Source organism: Melopsittacus undulatus, chromosome 4, assembly GCF_012275295.1.
Source record: "Melopsittacus undulatus isolate bMelUnd1 chromosome 4, bMelUnd1.mat.Z, whole genome shotgun sequence".
NCBI lineage: Eukaryota > Metazoa > Chordata > Aves > Psittaciformes > Psittaculidae > Melopsittacus > Melopsittacus undulatus.
In genome coordinates, this window is record NC_047530.1 from 83,505,001 (window position 1) to 83,519,245 (window position 14,245).

Below are 14,245 nucleotides of genomic sequence, written 5' to 3' on the forward strand. Positions count from 1 at the left end.
TACATGCATGGTGTTGCCAAAACTTAAGCTTGTAAAATTTCTGGATCATGGACTTGTGTGTGAAGATTTGGCATCTGATCCTTTTCCTACTGCCATGTGTAACAGTTGCTATCAAATTTTACTGGGAATTGAACATTTAGGGGTCTGGAGTGAAAACGTCTTGAAAACTCTTATGATAAAAGGGCTTTTCTAGAAGCCAGGTATGCAGAGAACAAGCGAGAGGATGATGGTTATTTATGGATGAGATGTCAGAGGAAGAAACCCTAGTTCAGTCAGGACTGATACAAAATCTCACTTTGTCTCAGTGTCAGGACACATTAGGGGGCTCTGCTTGGCCACAACACTTAGCAAGCCCTTCATATAGCAGAGTACAGGCACAAGAAGATCTGAACTTCACGGCAAAAATGATTTGTGAACAGTACCCTGTTGTTTCACTAGAAATATTAAAGAGCTATTTCTCTTGTATTAATAGCATGTCCAGTTTTAATTTGTCCTACTTGCAACAGTATTATCTTATTGCTATTCCTGTACCAGAGGCCAATATCTGTTATAATTTCTGAGTCTGAAGGATAAGCTACCTGGAATAGTGTGGCTATGATTGGTGAGGTTACAAGTCCCTTACTTCCTGTTCTCTTCTCGTCTGCTAAATCTACAGATGACTTCATCACCTCTGTTGATCCTTTATTGTTCTCCCCACATGCTGCTTCTTGGATACAAATAGCTGACAGGAGGCAGGGTACTTCCTTGTGTGGTCTTGTAGGGCAAGATTGAAAAGATAGCCACAAGTCATTAAGGCTGCAAAATTCCATTTCTGTAGCTTTGTGGAGAATGTGTTCAGCTACGGATTTGTATAGAAGTATGTTAACTGCTTGTGAGTGCTTGTGGTAAAGAAAGAAAGTGTAGGAAAGAAAATATGTGAAAAAGGGAAGCTGTCAAGTAGGTTTAGAAATCAAAGAAACTTTTTAAGTACTGAAGGTCTGAAGCAAAATGGGTAATATTTAGTGCCTAGGAAAACTGTGCTGAATTCAGAGATCTGTGTAAGAGAATAAATTTTACCTAGTGCTTTAAAAGGTGTTCTGTTTGGAAACACACACACCCCCATCCCCCTGATGATTTATTAAAAAAGATATAGTGAGATACAGCTTCCTGTAAGCCCATGATCATTTTGTGCATGTTGTTAGTTATTCTGTTTGTGTGATCCTATTACTGTAGCCTGACTCTCACCGTCTGATATAGTTATCCTCACTGCACTTCTTTGTGGTAAGGAAGAACAATAATCCCCATTTTACAATGGGGAGCCACGGCAAAGAGAGGCTTAGTACCTTGCCTGAAGTCATGCAGGCAGCCCAGTTAAGGAGCAGGGAATTCAACCAGGACTTCTAAACAGCAGGCAAATGCTCCAGCCCCTGGGCTGTCCTTTTACTCCTATGTTTAAAAGAGCTCAAAGGGTTCTATCCAGACTCCAGAGATATTTCGGAGGTTATTGAAAGCAGTCTAGTTAAAATGACAGAAGAGCTGGACTAGGTAAAAATGTGCCACTTAGGTGCAGAGTTGCAGTATTACTTAGTCAAATAAAGTTTTTTTCAGCTGACAGCTCTGGTTTCCTCTCAATTGGGTGAGCTTGCTCTCTCATACGGACACACATGCTCTCTCTGCAAAGCATCTTAATTCTGCCTCAGAGGAAGGACTTGGTAATAGGAAATTAGTATAATTAAATGGTTATGTAGGAAGCTGGTGATAAGTATTTACTTATATAAAATAAGTGGAGGAGAAAAAACTGTGAGGTGGATTTCTTAGTGTTTGCTTTTTAGGTTTTTGTGAGGAGAGTATGGAGTGACAGAGATTTGTTCTCAGTAGAAAATGCTTGAGAAGCATTAGTCTGCTTTGGTATTAGAAAGATTAGAGGGCGCACTGTGCGAATTTGTAAGGATTTATGTGCTTTTTAGAAAGGATTCAGAATAAAAAAAGTCCGGATTAGAAATGCTGTCTAACCACATCACTACCCTGCATGCCAGCATTTGCATGGTGGTTTGCTTTTATGCTTTAATACCACAATGTTTGTATTGCAACTTCAGTTACAGTTGGTTTTGTTTAAGGACCATGGGTCTAGGTGCACACAGCATGTGAAATTGAATGGTATGAGTTCATGTAGCATTCTTGAAATCTTACTCAGCAGCAAATCTGAAATACCTAAGAAAAAGATTTTAAGGATAGGCTCATTCTAAAAGGTTGCTTAAATGAAACAAAACAAAACAATTCAGATCCATTCCATTACTTTTAAGTGTCTGCTTTCTCCTTTTTTACCAGATTTTAAGCTTGGACAAGATTTGTTCTCTGGGACAATTATTTCTTCAAAATATTTGGATGTGGTGCTTCCAGAGTAACCTCAGACTGCACAACATGGAATTATTTATTTGTTTAGGAACATAATTGCTAAACATCCTCTAGGCTGAAAAATATACTTCCTAATTATTTACTAGAAATATCTTCATCCTACACAGCTAATTAAAGTCAGACTACTAAATGGGGGAGATTAGAGGCTTGTGTTGCTAGAAAACTGCTTATGCTGATTTGAACTAATATTCATTTGTAAATTCAATCCCATTTAGATATTTTATTTATAAAAACAAATCTGTGAAAGATGTGTCTATAGAACAGACTAGCTATTTGGTTTGTAATTTACAGTTTAAGCGGCATCAATTTGTTGACAGGTTTTGGCATCTTACCAACATGAAAGAGAAGTGGAACCTGACCTGTGAGAGGGGCTTAGCTGTTACGGATATTTTTTTTCTTTCTATCCCCCATTCATTTTTTTTCTTTTTTCTTCTTTTTTTTCATTTTTACAAAATTTATAGTATTTTTTTTCTTTTTCCCTCTTATTCTTCCTCTTCTCCATTTTTTTCTTGTTTCCCATTTTTCTTTTTTCTCTTTCCCCCTTTTTCTTTTTCCCCCTTTTATCCTTTAATCTTTTCTTTCTTTTCTTTTTTCCTCCTTTTTCTCTTTTTCATTTTTCTTTCTTCCCCTTTCTCCCTCCTCTCTTTTCTTTGTCTTTCTTCTCCCCTCCCATTTCTCCTATTCCCTCCACAGCCACAGGACTTTTCATTCAATGTTCTCTAGTTATACCTGAGCCCATTGATTCTTAGAGGATGAGTGTTTGTTGAACAGTGTCTTTTCTAGGCATGTGCCGTTGACTCTGTTTCAGGTAATTGGTGAATTTGTTTCAGGAAATTTGTGAATCTCCTCAGTGTGGCGATTTCTGTGGGTAAGCAGGTGTTATGCCAAGTATGTTCCTCAAAGTCACTATGCAGAAGCAGTGCATTGTCCCTAAGCACAGATACTTGAGCATTTTGTCCCTGCAGAATATTCCTGTGAGCATCTGTGGAGTTGTATTTAGTTTTCTCTTGTTGTTTCAGCCATTGTAATGGCAGTGACCAAAACTGAGTTCCATTTGCATGGATGAATATCAAGTTTGAACTGGATTCTGGATGTTGGTTGTTTATAATTTTACTACTCTTACAGTATTTTTTTAACAAAATTTAGGTGATATGTACTTTTTTTGATGTTGTTTCGGTTTTGTAAATACTCTGTAAAGTTGATACAGATGTATGTGGAAGGACAGGTTTTGTCACTGGCTTGCTATGCAATCAAATGCATTACAATGTCTTCAGATTGGAGATTTTCTTAGCACCTGTATTTATACCTGGCATGTTATTGTCACTACTGTTGGTCTGAAGAATTTATTGTTGGCTTGTATTGACAGACTGACTTGTTAGTTAGAAGTTTCATAGAGAGACGTTGCAGATTTTGGCATTTATAGGCTATGGAAACATGTACCTTAGTACAGGAGAACATTGTGTGGGAAATCTGTCGTCATCTCAACCCTTCATGCCCCACGTTGAGCGCCAAAAAAACCTATCATGGTTTAAGCCCAGCCGGCAAACCAGAACCACGCAACTCCCCCTCACCTGCCTCCCCCCACTCCCAGGGGGATTGAGAGGAGAATCAAAAGAATGTAACTCCCATGGACTGACATAAGAACAGCCCAGTAGCTAAGGTATAACACAAACCACTACCGCTGTCATCAATAAAAATAATAAGGGAAATAACAAGGGAAGAGAAAACAACTGCTCACCACCTGCCGACTGATACCCAGCCTGACTCAAGCTGTGACCTAGCCCTTCCGGGCAGCTGCCTCCAGTTTATATACTGGGCATGACATGTTGTGGTATGGAATACTTCTTTGTCTAGTTTGGATCATGTGTCCTGTCTCTGCTTCCTCCTGACTTCCCCTCCTCCCTGGCAGAGCATGAGACTCAGAAAGTCCTTGGTCAGACTAAAACATTACTGAGCAACAACTAAAAACATTGGTGTTATCAGTGCTGTTCCCAGGCCAAAAGTCAAAAACACAGCACTGCACCAGCTACTAAGAAGGAGAAAAATGACTGCTACTGCTGAACCCAGGACAGAAATAAAACTGAAGATTGAGTAGCTAGTTGGCCATATCAAAAAGTGAAGATGATCTGTGGAAAAGAAGGAAGCACTTTAAGAATGAGGACAGAAAAAAAGAAAATTAGAAATTAACCCTAAAATGGGATTTAGCCAATTTAGAACTGGCAAGCAGATACAAAATTATCAATGTCATGTACTAAAAGTGGCAAAAAGAATCACACTTGATGTTTATGTCAGTTTGAAATTTGAAAAATGTTTGTTATTGATGTGCAAAGAAAAATTAAGTTTAGAAATATGCTGGCAAGTACAGACTCAGTAAGCATCAGCTTACAGCTGTGTCATTGATTCAAGGTCTGCTGGGATAAACTACAGTTTTAGCTGAGTGGAGAACTGAATTTGGAGGATTCCTTTATGAGAAAACAATTAATTGAAAGAATAATTCTCTCACTTTCTCAGGCAAATGGTTGTTATTTGCAGTGATGATAGCTGTGTGCATGCAGAATGTAACTGATATCTTGGAAGGATTTGCCTTCTAAACCATAGTTTAATTGATTTTTTTTTCATGTACAAATTGAAGTTTCACTGTTTACTCAAGTATTATTTATTTTAACCAGATGAAACAGTCTATCATGAATTGGTGTGTGTGGCAGAGGGTTATGGCTGAAAATTCAGTGTTCTTCATTGGTACAACATGACCTAGTGGTGGGTGAAGCCATTTCTTAGGTTCTTTTCTTTGTCAGACTTGTCTGTTAAATAGGCATTTTACAGTGGGTCTTCTAACATATATAGATGATTTAAGGAATTAGTGTTAGGATAAGCTACTACTTTCTTCACCAGAAAACCTGAAATTTTTGTCTTTTTAAAATATAAAATTTTTTCCTGGGGAAACATAAAATGTGTAGCAGAAGAATCACCTCTGAATAGGAGATATCTGTAATTAGGTCTCTGTGCTATTTTACAGGTCTAGAAGGATTTTGCAGCAGAGACTTGAAATTTCTGCTTAAGTATTTGTTATGTACTAGAAGTGCTTTGGAGTGAGAGATCCAGATATTTTTTAAGATCTTGAAAGCATGGCATGAAAAATCAGATTTTCCACATTCCCGCTTGCAACTTAAATCCAGTGCAAACAGAGGTCTCTTTATTTCATAAGTACTTGTGTAATGTTGGCTCTGCTTTTGCGACTTACTGATTTTGGTGTATTTGAAGCCAGGAAAATCAAAGTCACATTGTGAAAATATCCTCCTGAAATATGTTATTACCTTTCAATACAATTGTAAAGGATGACTTTATGGTTAAGGCTCTGGTCTGGGACTTGAAAGTTCAAACTGAGTTCAGCTCAAGGCTGTGACCCTGATGACAACTGCAGGCACACCAGGCATTCTTCCTTGGTCTTAGTTCTCTACGCAGAAGATAGCACTTGCCACCTTATGCCAAAGACTCATATTATATGTACAAATATAGTGAACATATAGAACAATCTGTTCTTGATCTGTTTCTTAGCTGTGACTGTAATGTAAGTACCTATTCCTCATAACTTCTGTATTACCACTGCCTTCTCTTTTACAGTCCACATGATGGGGGATGTGAAACTGGTGACATCTACTAGAGTCTCCAAAACCTCTCTGACACTCAGTCCCCCTGTTCCTGTTGAAGCACCCGCATTTACTCTTCCTCCTCGGAATATCCGAGTGCAGCTGGGAGCCACTGCAAGATTTGAGGGGAAGGTAAGAAACAGAGATGATGGAACACTTCTCCATTTATTTTTGCTCTTTCTTAAAGCTGCCTAGTAGGCTGCAAAGATAATGAAGTTACCTCTGCAATACAGGACCTTTATTCAAACGGATTACACCAGTCATTATACTTCTGAGGAGGCAGAAGCATTACAGGTCTGTTTCTGAGAAAAGAGTGCTGCAAAACCTGAGCACATGCTGTGTGACCTAGTTGAGCATGCCAGGCACTGAGCTTAGTATCAGTGGAAAACTGCTTCAAGAGCTGTCTCTAATCAGAGAGTACCTGTTCTCCCTGCATATTCATCTGCCTGCATCCCAGATCTACCTGCTCATGAATCTTCCTGTGTAACACAAATCTAACCCAGCTGTGACATGTTCTTCCTTGTAGTCAAGCTAGGAATCAGTAGAAATTTTTCAGAGGAAAGATTGATTTGTTCAAGGAAACTTGTTAACCCAAAAGGTTTTAAAGAGTGTGCAATGTAGTGTATTGTGGATTCCAGGTTCTCCCCTTCCAATCATACTTGAGATATTGAACTGTGTTTACTGGCATCCATATTTCTTTCATGCTTCAGTTTTGGAATGTTCCCTTCCTTGTTCTAGATATCTTCCTTTCTCCACTCTTGACCCAAGTCTTTTTCCTGGAGCTGCCAGTTTTCCTTCTCCGCCCTTCCAGCTTCTTTCTGTCCATGTCATGCTCTCCATGTATGCTGACAGCTATATCACCAAACTGACTGCATTTCTAATCTTTTCAAGTGGTGGGACTTGTATGACAGAGACAGAAAGCTGAAAATTTACTGTAACAAAGGTAAGGGCTAGAAGGAATTTGGGAAATTCATAACTTCTGAAACACAGAGGATTGGTAGAGGGCACCTGGTATTTATCTTATTTGTTTACACAAGAGCAAGCCAGGAACTGGGCAGACAAGCAATTCTTGGAGTATATAAGTGTAAACTCAGAAGTAGTTCTTGGATATGACTTTTTTTGAAGAAAATTTATCATTTTTCATAAATAGTAGTTAGAATCATAGAATCATAGAATAGCTAGGGTTGGAAAGGACCTTAAGATCATCTAGTTCCAACCCCCCTGCCACGGGCAGGGACGTCTCACACTCGATCATGTCGCCCAAGGCTCTGTCCAACCTGGCCTTGAGCACCGCCAGGAATGGGGCATTTTTAACTTCCTTGGGCAGCCTGTTCCAGTGCCTCACCACCCTTACAGTAAAGAACTTCTTTCTTATATCCAATCTAAACTTCCTCTCTTCAAGTTTTATCCCATTACTCCATGTCCTATTGCTACAGTCCCTGATGAAGAGTCCCTCACCAGCATCCATATAGCTCCCTTTCAGATACCAGATGTCAGGCCTTCATGCAGCCTTTATTTCTTCAGGCTGAACAGCCCCAACTTTCTCAGCCTGTCTTCATACAGGAGGTGCTCCAGTCCCCTGGTCATCCTCGTGGCCCTCCTCTGGACTTGTTCCAACAGTTCCATGTCCTTTTCATGTTGAGGACACCAGAACTGCACACATTACTCCAGGTGAGGTCTCATGAGAGCAGAGTAGAGGGGCAGGATCACCTCCTTTGACCTGCTGGTCACGCTCCTTTTGATGCAGCCCAGGATACAGTTGGCTTTCTGGGCTGCAAGCACACACTGAAGCCAGCTCATGTTGAGTTTCTCATCGACCAACACCCCTAAGCCCTTCTCTGCAGGGCTACTCTGAATCTCTTCTCTGCCCAACCTGTAGCTGTGCCTGGGATTGCTCTGACCCATGTGTAGGGCCTTGTGCTTGGCTTGGTTGAACTTCATGAGGCTGGCATTGGCCCACCTCATAAGCATGGCATTCCTTTCCTCTAGCATTATCAACCGAACCACATAGCACAGTGTGATTTTAAGGCGCCAGTCTGAAATCCTCTGTATGACACTGACCAGGCACAGTGAGCATTCCCTCTCATACTGTTTTTATCCTTACCCCCCGTCTCTTTATTTCACCCTGCTTTTTTTTCAGACACAGTGGAAAATGGCAACATGTTGCTGCTTGAGGCATGTGGCACCTATGTACAATACTGTTCTAAGTAGCTCTGGTTCCTTCAGACACCACTGCAACTGGCAGTAAAAGTACAGAGATCAAAGTTGAAGCATGTGATGTTATCATGATTTGTTTTTTTGCATTACTCATGTTTCCTAATTCAAAGCTCAAGTGGGGTATATCCCCGTTTTAAGTGCCTTCTGCAGACTTTTAATTATTAGTCAAATGGAAGCAGTTGTAATGACCAGCAAGCTAGAATGTCATCAGTGCTTTGCATTTTTTTTCAGATTTGGTTTTAATTTTTCAGGGATACCTATCCCCTTTTTATAGTTGATTTGGAGACTGCAAGGGTAAAGTCTGAGGGTTGGGGTCTTTTTAGTAGCTTGGAGAAATAAGCAAATTCAATACTAAGTTCATTGAAGGAACAAAGCTTTGATTGAAGTCCTGGATTGAACCTACTTGATGAAAATCTAAATTCTAGTTCTGGTATATGACCATGGCTGAAGTCTTTAATTTTCTGTCTTAAAATGGGGATGTTAGTATACTAGTTGCATGCATGTCATATAGCTGAAATAAACTTTTAATGCTCAAAGTGCTTTTGCAAATGCCAAATATTTGAGCACAGCTTTGCTGAAATACATGTGAGATCTGCAATTACTCTGTGGCAAGTAGCCTGCCTTAACAGTTTGGCAAACCAAGATGATGCAATTACAGCCATTGCCTTTGGCACTTCAGCCTCTTCCTATGCATGGAGCATTGCCTGTGTTATGCTCAATCCAGTTTGCTGCCCTGGAGGAGTTTTGTTTTACCTCTCTCAGGTAACAGGGGTGAGAAGAAATACATAACACAGCTGAAGAGATAAACAGACAATCTTCATTGTTATGAATTAGTTCCAAAGTTCCTGGAATCTGTCCTAGCTGGAGGGCCCAGATAAAAACTTGCAATTTTTTTTTTTTTTTTTTCTGGGAGGGAGCAAGCTACATTGAAATAATTGGACACAGAGTAATGGAGCACATCATGTTCTCATTGTCTTATGCAGGAAAAATTAGGTTAGTAATTACAATACTGACTATTAAAATTGAGGGTATGATCGGTTTATAATGTAAGACGGTGGGTGAGATCGTGTTTGGTTCTGTTGTTTATAACTGGTAGGTTCAAATTAGTATTTTGTTTGTGCTTTTAGTCTAGCAGCGTGGGCAGGATGAGTGGGAGCACTAGAGTACAATTTGTAAGGATACTGTCACTTAAAGCTGCAGCAGCCTGCACAGCTCATGTCATCCGGGTCCATCTTCAGCTGGTTAGTGCAATGTTGCTTCTTTTGTTGCTTTAATGTTCCAGAGCCTCAGAAAGATAATATATCTGTTCAGGAGGACAATATTAATAAAAAAAAATTAAGACTTAGTAATAGAAGTAGCTGCTGAACATACTTGGGATTTTCTATCCTGGAAAAGAGGCTGCAGATGTTATGATGGGTTGTTGCTGATACTCTGCTTCATCACATAGTACAAATATTAAACTAGACTCAGGCTAAAGAAAAATAAAAAGTTTTAAAAATGGCTAGACAAGAGATTTTCTTCAAAGAGTTCCTCTGCAGTGGAATTTATCTTATCAGAAAGAACAAACATTTTGAGAAACTAAGACAGGATATAAAGCTGATATTTTGATGATCCTGTACACTCATTAAGTGACCAAGGAAGACAGGGCCCCAGGGTCAAACTTGTTGCTCTGCTTTCCAGTGACACATAAGATAACTTGTGTGAAATAGCAGTTCAAGATCAAGGAGAGTGCAGACATTGAGAAATAGCCCATACATATTAAAAATTAGAGAAAGGAAGGACCTGGAGTTGCCATTAAAAAGAGTTTATATTTTTCTGTTACTCCTACTGCCACCCTGGTTTTCTTACTAAAATCTCAACAAGTTTACCTGTATCTGAATGCAGATCCACTTTTCCAATGTGACCTCAAAATAAAAGGTTAGCTTTCAGGTTCATACATCTTTCAGGTGTATGAGCACGATTTTGGCCTGGAACGCTGACTCAGTGGTGGAACACCTTAGTAAGGCAAAGGCTAAGTTACCTTCCCTACATGCTCCCCAAACATCTCCTGCATGGACGTGTGAGTTGTTTGTCAATGTGTTGCTGATGTGATTCTTTAGGAAACCTTCCCAGATTTTTATGAAATTGCATTGCAGTTTCCCAGCTTGTAGGAATTGACTGATGAGCTGTTCTTCAATTGCACATCAAGTGTGAGGTGAACAGCTCAGGATACTAATCTCCCTTGTGCTAAGGCATTGTAGCTTGTCCATCACAGCCTTTAACATACTCTTGGAAAACAAGAGCAAGCCAAAATATTGCCAGGCTTTGTTTTAAGATATTTCTTTCTGTTGAATTAATCATTGAAATATTTATCAGGGCTTTGCAACATGAAATTGTGTTTTCATATCACAGAATCACAGAATCACAGAATCCCGAGGGTTGGAAGGGACCTCAAAAGATCATCTAGTCCAACTCCCCTGCAAGAGCAGGGTAACCTAGAGTACATCACACAGGAACTTGTCCAGGCGGGCCTTGAATATCTCCAACGTAGGAGACTCCACAACCCCCCTGGGCAACCTGTTCCAGTGCTCTGTCACTCTTACAGTAAAGAAGTTCTTCCTGATGTTAATGTGGAACCTCCTATGCTCCAGTTTACACCCATTGCCCCTTGTTCTATCACTGGATATCACTGAAAAAAGCCTAGCTCCATCATCCTGACACCCACCCTTTACATATGTGTAAACACTGATGAGGTCACCCCTCAGTCTCCTTTTCTCCAAGCTAAAGAGACCCAGCTCCCTCAGCCTCTCCTCAGAAGGGAGGTGTTCCACTCCTTTAATCATCTTTGTGGCTCTGCGCTGGACTCTTTCAAGCAATTCCGTGTCCTTCTTGAACTGAGGGGCCCAGAACTGGATGCAATATTCCAGATGTGGCTTCACCAAGGCAGAGTAGAAGGGGAGGAGAACCTCTCTTGCCCTACTAACCACACCCTTTCTAATGCACCCTAGGATGCCATTTGCCTTCTTGGCCACAAGGGCACATTGCTGGCTCATGGTCATCCTCCCATCCACCAGGACCCCCAGGTCCCTTTCCCCTTTGCTACTTTCCAGTAGGTCAACCCCCAACCTGTACTGGTACATGGGGCTGTTCTTCCCCAGATGCAAGACTCTACACTTGCCCTTCTTGAATTTCATCAAGTTTCTCCCTGCCCAACTCTCCAGCCTGTCCAGGTCTCATTGAATGGCAACACAGCCTTCTGGTGTGTCAGCCACTCCTCCCAGTTTAGTGTCATCAGCGAACTTGCTGAGGATACACTCAGTTCCCTCATCCAGGTCGTTGATGAAAATATTAAACAGCACTGGTCCCAGCACCGACCCCTGAGGGACTCCACTGGTCACAGACCTCCAGCTAGATTCTGCCCCATTGACCACAACTCTCTGCCTTCTTCCTTTCAACCAGTTCTTGATCCACCTCACTACCTGATAGTCAAGCCCACACTTAGCTTATCTATGAGAATGCTGTGGGAGACAGTATCAAATGCCTTACTGAAATCAAGAAAAACCACATCTACTGCTCTACCATCATCCCTCCACCTAGTCACTTCCTCATAGAAGTCTATAAGGTTGGTCAAACATGACTTCCCCTTCATATAACCATGTTGGCTGTTCTTAATAACTCCCTCATCCTTGATATGTCTAGAGATGGCATCAAGAATAAGTTGTTCTATCACCTTTCCAGGGATGGAGGTAAGGCTGACCGGTCTATAATTACCCGGGTCCTCCTTCTTGCCTTTCTTATAGACTGGTGTGACATTTGCCATCTTCCAATCCTCAGGCACCTCTCCCATTTCCCACGATTTACCAAAGATTATGGAGAGTGGCCTAGCAATGACCTCCGCCAGCTCCCTCAGCACCCGTGGGTGCATTCCATCTGGACCCATTGATTTATAGATGTCCAGATTGCATAGCTGATCCCTAACCCAATCCTCATCTACCAAAGCAAACTCCTCCTTTGTCCTGACTCCTTCTGGGGTTACAGGAATCTGGGGCCCCTGGGGAGAGTCTGCAGGAGTAAAGACAGAGGCAAAGAAAGCATTCAGCACTTCTGCCTTCTTTGTATCCTCTGTCTCCAGGGCACCCACCTCGTTCAACAGCGGGCCTATATTGCCTCTTGTGTCAGATTTATTTGCTATGTATTTGAAGAAGCCCTTTCTATTGTCCTTAATCCGACTTGCAAGATTAAGTTCCAAGGAGGCCTTAGCTGTCCTAATTGCCTCCCTACATCCTCTAACAACTGTCCTATATTCCTCCCAAGTGGCCAGCCCCTCTTTCCATAATCCATAGATTCTCCTTTTCCACTTGAGTTTACCCAGCAGCTCCTTGTTTAACCACGCTGGTCTCCTAGATCCCTTACTTGATTTCCTAGTCATTGGGATGCTCTGATCCTGAGCTTGGAAGAAGTGGTCCTTGAATGCTGACCAACTATCGTGAGCTCTTTTACCACCTAGTACCCTTTCCCATGGGACTTCCCTTAGCAGTTGATTGAACAGGCCAAAGTTGGCCCTTCGGAAATCCAGAACTGCGGCCTTGCTAGTTATCATCTGAACATCAGTGGGTGTTATAGAATCATGGAATAGTCAGGGTTGGAAAGGACCTTAAGATCATCTAGTTCCAATCCCCTGACATGGGCAGGGACACCTCACACTAAACCATATCACCCAAGGCTTCATCCAACCTGGCCTTGAACACTGCCGGGGATGGAGCATTCACAACCTCCCTAGGTAACCCATTCCAGTGCCTCACCACCCTTACAGTAAAGAATTTCTTCCTTATATCCAATCTAAACCTCTGCTGTTTAAGTTTTAATCCATTACCCCTTGTCCTGTCACTACAGTCCCTAATGAAGAGTCCCTCACCAGCATCCATATAGCTCCCTTTCAGATACTGGAAGGCTGCTATGAGGTCTCCACGCAGCCTTCTCTTCTCCAGGCTGAACAGTCCCAGCTTTCTCAGCCTGTCTTCATATGGGAGGTGCTCCAGTCCCCTGATCATCCTCGTGGCCCTCCTCTGGACTTGTTCCAACAGTTCCATGTCCTTTTCATGTTGAGGACACCAGAACTGCACACATTACTCCAGGTGAGGTCTCACAAGAGCAGAGTAGAGGGGCAGGATCACCTCCTTTGACCTGCTGGTCACGCTCCTTTTGATGCAGCCCAGGATACAGTTGGCTTTCTGGGCTGCAAGCGCACACTGAAGCCAGCTCATGTTGAGTTTCTCATCGACCAACACCCCTAAGCCCTTCTCTGCAGGGCTACTCTGAATCTCTTCTCTGCCCAACCTGTAGCTGTGCCTGGGATTGCTCTGACCCATGTGTAGGACCTTGCACTTGTCATGGTTAAACTTCATAAGGTTGGCGTCAGCCCACCTCATAAGCATGTCAAGGTCCCTCTGGATGGCATTCCTTCCCTCCAGTGTATCAATCGAATCACACAGCTTGGTGTCATTGGCAAACTTGCTGAGGGTGCACTCAATCCTACTCTCCATGTCACTCACAAAGATGTTGAACAAGACCGGCCCCAACACTGATCCCTGAGGGACACCACTCGTTACTGGTCTCCAGCTGGACATTGAGCCATTGACCACAACTCTTTGCATGCAGCCATCCAGCCAGTTCTTTATCCACCGAGTGGTCCACCTATCAAACTGATGTCTGTCCAATTTAGAGACAAGGATGTCATGTGGGACAGTGTCGAATGCTTTGCACAAGTCCAGGTAGATGACATCAACTGCTCCACCCCTGTCCATCAGTTCTGTAGCCCCATCATAGAAGGCCACCAAATTGGTCAGGCAGGATTTCCCCTTAGTGAAGCCATGCTGGCTGTCACCAAGCACCTTGTTGTATTTCATGTGCCCTAGCATGCCTTCCAGGAGAATCTGCTCCAAGATTTTGCCAGGCACAGCGATGAGACTGACTGCTCTGTAATTCCCTGGATCACCCATTTTCCACTT

The 14,245-nt window shown here is 42.0% G+C and overlaps 1 protein-coding gene across 1 annotated transcript in view; it reads left to right on the forward strand.

Moving 5' to 3' along the window:
• The first annotated feature begins 6,020 nt into the window (after positions 1 to 6,020).
• Positions 6,021 to 14,245, forward strand: part of MYLK (myosin light chain kinase) — a 159,932-nt gene continuing 151,707 nt past the window's right edge. The window contains exon 1 of the mRNA XM_031053069.2: positions 6,021 to 6,173. Within this exon, the coding sequence (XP_030908929.1) occupies positions 6,021 to 6,173 (153 nt within the window). The remainder of the gene's footprint in view (positions 6,174 to 14,245) is intronic.